The sequence below is a fragment of the Gavialis gangeticus genome, unplaced genomic scaffold, assembly GCF_001723915.1.
Source record: "Gavialis gangeticus isolate Ggan-Ray unplaced genomic scaffold, GavGan_comp1, whole genome shotgun sequence".
Taxonomy (NCBI): domain Eukaryota; kingdom Metazoa; phylum Chordata; order Crocodylia; family Gavialidae; genus Gavialis; species Gavialis gangeticus.
Genome location: NW_017728992.1, coordinates 152442049 through 152448947, shown reverse-complemented (window position 1 = coordinate 152448947; position 6899 = coordinate 152442049). Strand labels below are relative to the sequence as shown.

The 6899-nt window shown below is 40.0% G+C and overlaps 1 protein-coding gene across 1 annotated transcript in view; it reads right to left on the bottom strand.

The window, feature by feature from the left end:
* The window catches only part of SLC26A7 (solute carrier family 26 member 7), a 215834-nt gene that overhangs the window by 48740 nt on the left and 160195 nt on the right, over positions 1–6899 (bottom strand). The window contains exon 11 of the mRNA XM_019527911.1: positions 1148–1254. Coding sequence (XP_019383456.1) covers positions 1148–1254 — 107 coding nt within the window. The remainder of the gene's footprint in view (positions 1–1147; positions 1255–6899) is intronic.

The following is a 6899-nucleotide window of genomic DNA, read 5'->3' as shown; positions in this document are numbered from 1 at the left end:
CCTGCACAGGCTGATTTGCCCTGGGCCCTGCACCCTGCTCAGATCATTTCTGCATCTAGTCAAAGGGTGTAAATGACATTAGAACTTGGGCTTTTCCACATTAACAGAACTGTTCCAAATTTACATTTTGTTCAGTAGCAGAAGGCTGCCAAAACTGCACTGATGAATTCACCCAAACATTTTATACAGTACTAATCATCACAGAATGGTATTACTATTTAGCTATTTACACCCCAGTCCTACTAATTACCCTTCTAGGAGACCCCCATTAACTCCAATAGCACTGAATCAAGCCATATATACTAACCAACCCAAGTGGGATTTCATGAGTGTGCAGGCAGCCACCCACATAGGATAAGCAGTTTGCAAACTTAGCAGTTTATGGATTAAATTTACTAGTACTGGAATGACCACTAACCTCAAAAAATATTTTCCTTTGCTCAAAAACAAAAAAATACTATTTAGATGTTTTGTGAAAATAATATGTATTCATTTATGCTTCTCCTCTGCTCATTTTTTGTAACTTGTACTTAAAATCTACAGTGTGGTATTTTTTCATATTCAATTCATCTTGCTGTCTGCTTTTATTTCCATATTTTAAAAAGTGCAAAATGTCAGCTGGCACCCCTCTTAGTGCAGTTCCTAGGGGCCCATAACGAGACTCAATACCTAAGATTTACCATACATCCTGCATTTTTTAATAAGCAAAAAGGATCTAATGGAAGGAAATTTATATTGATCTTACTATTGATTTTATGCTAGCCTTGGTTTATGAGTCACAGAAATTTGTAATTATTAAAAATCATAAAATAATTCCACATTATGAAATGATTTTATAATTAATTGATGTCCAGTAAATGCATAGGTCTGCCTTTTTTTTCATATTTGCACAGGGAAATTCCCTTTTATAAAAAACAATAAAACACTTCATAAAGTCCACTTCAAGGCCATTATTACACTTAGTAGTTAGATGTTATGAAGAAGTTAAGTGATCTGTTTTAGTAACCTTATGGCTACAATTTTCTCCTAGTTACAATAAAATGAGATTATTGAACCCGAAGTGCCACACTTCTATTGAATATGAAGCGATAAAAAGCAGACCCAATGATTTGCTTCTAGGCCATTTCAAGAGCAAATGATATCTCACCTGGGAAAGCGGAAAATCATTATCAGTATAGTGCAGACAACTCCAAACAACAGTCCCACGTTAGCAGCAAAGCATATTGTAAACACGTAGGTACTAACCCATATGCTCTTTGAGGAAGGAAACAAAAGAATCAGTTAATTTAAGCTACCACAATAATGTATATTTCATCAGTTGGAGACAAATACGTTAAAGCACAGGCAGTAGGTTCCCAGTTTGGAGGTTTATATTAGAATAATTGAACTGGCAAACAAGGAATATGGAAGTGTGAAAACTATGTCTTTCCCTTGGGGAAGACGAGTGATGTGACACTTTAATAAGCCTAGTGGTCACAAAAGCACATTTTCTGAAGCATTTAAAATGACATGTTTCTGCTTTGGAAATATTTTTCAAGCTGAAAATAACTGGCTTGCAAAAGTTTTATCTGTATTTCATTTTCTAATTTGGAAAGCTAATGACCACTTGTTTCCTGCACACATTTTAAAAACCTCTTTTTATATAATGCCATTTTGAACAATCATGTAAGAAATAAAGATATGTCACTGAGGAATTGCAGGTCATATTTCACAAGGAAGTTGATTACAGGTGGCAGTTCTCAGGTTCCTAAAAAGTATAACTTGCTGGAAAATGGTTTATCAGGTCAGCAAAATTTTAAATTTTTTAAAATCAAATCCTGAAATGGAAATAAAAAACAAAGTCTCAAAATATTTTGATATTCAATATTCTCTCTCCACCCTAAAAAAAATTAATTGGGCTAGATAAAACCTTCAGTTTCAATAATTCTGTGTTGACTTCTAATTTTTTTTTAATAAAAAGAAATATATTTTTAAATGCAGTCACTCTGACCTGAAAAAAATTAAATATTTAATTCCAAAATGTTAGACTCAGGATACTTCTAATCCATTCTCATGGGAAGTTTTAGTTTTGTATTTGTTGAAAAATTCCTGACCAGATTTACTAAGTTTTCACAAAATTTAACAAAAGGCATTACAAACTAATAACTATCACTAATGAGTTTAACTGGTCTATCAGAAGATTTTATTATATGATTTCTTCCTTGGATGGATGATTGCATACCAAGACATTAGTTCAGAAACACTAAAACACAGTTATATACTTTGGACCTACTCTTAGGAATTATGCCTGGGCAAGGACTGAATGATTTAGCTCTTCATTATCCGATATAAACCAAACATCATACACAATGTAGAATGTTTCTCTCCATTCCTTACAGGACCAGACTACAGCAAAAGGATTTCCAGTCTTTCTTGAGTGATACATTTACAAAGCATTCTTTGAAAATAATGATAAATTCTAGATGCACCTTAAAATTAAAACTCTCCTACCAATTACTGTGTGTGTACATGTACAGAATAACTCTTAGAAAAACAAGCAGGCAGAACTGGTTAATCAGCGAGTCATTAAGCCTAGTGTTTAGTCTTTCCAACCATGCTTGCTATTCACCAAGCTATTTATTACACGCAAAAAGCTAATGGAGAAACTTTGTATACCAAATATAAGTTGAATCAGACCAAATCTGTTCAGCTAATATGTATTCTTTACTGCTTTTCACACACAATTCCTTAAAGTTAAATTACAAATCTGAGTCTCAATACTACATGTCACTAACATCCCATCTAATTTTACCAGATATATGACATGCAATAGTTCTCTACCCTCACTTTAAGTGATTAACTCATCACTGTGCTAGTCCTTCTCTATATTGTTAATTCAATTTTTTTAAACTGCAAATTTTTCCCAGATTTTCATATTTCAGCTCTGTAGGAAATGTTTCGTATTCTGAGTCCTCATGGGTCTAAAATTCCAGCTGGAGAAATGGCAGAAAGGAAAACCTTAAGCTAATTATAAAAAGTATTAGAAAGGATGGAATGGGAATAGAATTATGAAATCATATAAGCACTGGGTTGGAGGGGACCTCAAGGGCCATACAGTTCAAACCCCTGCATGAATCCAGGTTACACTATTCTTAATGATAAAAATATGCCAAATGCTGGTCCAGCCCCTTCATGAAAATCTTGAATGAAGGAAATGTTATAGTTTTTCTGGGCAGCTTGTTCAACTATCCAACTGTTCTGACAATCAGAAAGGTTGTTTTCCTGAGAGTTAACATGAATCTACTTTGTTACAGATTATACCCATTGCTTCATATCTGGCCCTCCGTAACAAATAAGAACAGTTGCTCTCCCTCTTCTCAATGGCAGCCTTTCAAATATTTGAAAACTACTGTCCTGTTATCCCTTAACATTCCTTTCTCCAGATTAGACATTCCTAGTTCTCCCAAACTTTCCTCATACAGTTTGAATTCCAACCTCTTTATCATCTGTGTTACCTGCCCTTGAATCTTCTCTATTTTCTCTACATCCTTCCTAACATGCTGAGCTCTGCACTGTGCACACTACTCCGACAACCACACAGAGCCCATTTCTGGGTATTCAAAGCCAAAAATGTTGAGTACTGCTTATTCAACTGATATTTCTTACCCAGTTGATACAACTATTGTCTAAGCACAGGAACACAATACTATGTTAGCATGTGTTCCCCTGTCAGAATCTCTCTGTGATCATAAACTACAAGGTCTGTGAAAAAGGGATCATTATATGCTTATTTGTTAGTATGACAACTAGCCCAATTACCCTAGGGCTTCTGGCCACAAAGGTCATATTATGTAATAAATAATAAAATACTCCTTTTCTCTACTAGGGATAAGGTTAGTGGATACTGCTGAATCTTTCTGTCAGGTTCATTTGTTGATAGGTAAACAATATGTAAACTTATGGCAGCACCCCGTGCCATTGCAAATGTTTCAAAACTACAACAAGATAATGGAAGAGATGCTGGAGGGAACAAAAGCTGTACTTAATTTTAGGAAAGCTGGTGACTGCTATTTGGCAGTCCTGTGTTCTTCATCTTAGCTGTAACAAGAGACACCCAAGGTTTGAGAAGATGAGCCAAAACAATCATCCCCTCACCTGCCAATCACCCTCTTCAACATTTATGTTGGCCAAGGACCAGAATTCTGTTATTCAGGGTAGCACCCAGACTCTTTAAAAGCAGTTTTGTTGATCCTCTGTTGGAACATCCTTAATTCATGGGTAGGAGTAAGGTAACACAGAGAATCATAAAAAATCAAAGATTTCTTTGGCAAGCAACTATCAGAGAGAAACCAGGGGCTGATAATTTAACCACAGCATTCTCCAAATCTTAGCAATAACGCACTATAGGTACATGGTTGTTCTTAAAACTTTTTCAACATCTGGAACCTGCAGGGCTATACTACAGTGGGGGGGAGGGTTAAGTCTAAAGGGAATAGAAAAGCAGTAGGTTAGAGGCATGAATTTGTGTTGAATCCTTTATATCTCTGCACATGTGGAGAGGGCAAAGCACTTCGAATGGGCCAAGAGGTATTGAGGGCCAAGGGCACCTGGTACGCCAAAAGGCTTTTTGGTCCAGAGCTACAGGGTCCTGGAGTACTAGGGTCAGGGGAGAGGGTGTGGGAGAGGTACCAGGCATCCAAATCAGGGTTATCAGGCAGATTCCCCAGGAAATTTCAGGAACAGGTAGGGCATGACCAGTTGCCCCTGTTTTGCAACCAAAGGACTCTCCACGGTCATAGGGGACAGGGCTAGAAACTATGGATTCAAAATGCAGCAGGGGAATTTAGATGAGAGATTAGTTGGAACATCTGACTATGAGGGTGGACAATCTTTGGAACAGGCTATGTAAGGAAATTGTGCAGTTGTTATCCCTGGAAGTTTTCAAAAGCAGGCTAGACAGACACTTGGCTGGGATGGTTCAGTTAGGGATGATCCGGCCTTGAATGTGGTGCTGTACTAGACGACCTCAGGAGGTCCCTTCTAGCCCTTCTTTCCTATCATGCCAATACTGAAGTTAAGCATAACTTATTATGTAGCTCAATACTTTTCTCTAAACAAACTGGCTACAGCAAATGTTGTCAGTGTACCTATTTAGAGCACATAACAAGTTGACACAGTGGCTGTCCTATGGGCTGATCTGTTTATCTGAATGGACACAGAACAAGCAGCAGTGGTATAATCATCTCATTTTGCTTTATCACCAAAAACTCCCCCTTCCTCTGCTGACTGACAAGTCTCCTGGGTGGCCAGGTGCCTTCTGCCACTGTGTGACGTTTGCTGAAGCTCTGAGGGACCCAATCTTTCCTTTTGTGGAGCACTCCTCCACCTCACCACCAGCTGGGCTACCAGAATGGCAGGTGTGCCATGGTGACCCACCGCTGCATTGTGTCCTGGTCGGCACGCATGATGTCCCACAGCCTCCAGCGAGAGTCACACAGGGTGACAAGCAAGACATGCCACAGCTCCTGGGTCTCTGTGCTTGGGCATGGGTGGCAGGACACCATGGCAGAGTGAAAGCAGACTGGGACATGAAAGGATGTGCAGCTCACGATGGAGGGTTGTCACTCTGAGGCTCTCCTGCAAGTCTAGGACTAGGCACAGGGGAGGGTCCACAGTGACACAGCAGGGAGTTTGGGGTGGGATTGCCCATGCCCGGCAGCCAATCAGGCCTGGGTGCTCAGCTGCACTCAGGTGAGAGGGAGATGAGCTTAAGTGCCCCCAACCTACTGGCCTCAGCCAGTGCAGACAGCCTGAATGCCTCCCCACCAAAGGGTGAACATGTCTTCTGTTTGCTACTGATCTAACCTACACCACTTACAGAAAACTGCATAACTTAGACTGATTCCACCTCATGCTCTTTGAATGTCCGTACTTAGCCACATTGGTAGCCTTAAGTGCAATGTGAGCATAGTTTCCATCAAGGGCAAATAGTCTATCAGGTTCCATTCACACACTTCTTACAGCTGAGTCAACAAGAGCTCAATGAGGAGACAGTTACAAATAGAGGGAGTTGAAAATTAGCCTCTGTGTATTCGGCAGTTGAACAGTGTGGACCTAGGCTTTGTATACTATGTATGAAGCTACCTAGTGCCTGTGCCACTTTGAATCCAGAATCCAGACTCACTTTATCACAGAAAATCCAATAAATGTCCAGCCAGTGACTATGGGACTGGAACTGCTCTTGGAAATGACTGTATTAGCTGAGGATATTTTTGGAAGTTTGGATAAATCATAGTATCATAGGGTTGGAACTGATCTCAAGGGTCATCTGGTCCACCCCCTGAACAAATGCAGGAATCATCCCTGTTCAAAGTTTATCCAGCCTCCTACTGAAAACCACCAAAGAGATTCCCCGACTTCCCTTGGCAGCCTAGTTCTAACGGCAAGGAAGACTTTCCTGATATTTAATACATATTTACTTTGTTGTTATTTACAGTCACTGCATCATGTCCTGCTCTCTGCAGCAAGGCAGAATGGATAAAGACTGCTATCATGCCTCCCCCCCACCCATCACCTTTCCTCCAAGTTAAACATTCCTAGTTCTCTCAATGTTTCCTTATACAGTGTCACAGGGCGCTAAGGTGCCTGCTCCTCTTAGAGCAGAGATTGCCCAGGGGGGGAACACAAAGAGCCAGATAAGAGTCCAGGTACAGGTTGCCATGACAACTGGCTAATGAGGGAATTGGCTGCACCTGCACCTGGTTAGCTGGCCAGAAGAGGCAGGGCCCCAGGCCCATAAAAATCCTAAGGCTGGAACCAAGCAGTTCAGTTCCCTGCCAGCAGCCGAAAGGGAAGGAGCCTGAAGGAAGGAAGGACTTTAGGACTTTTAAGTACTTTATTCAGGGGTTCAGGGATACAAA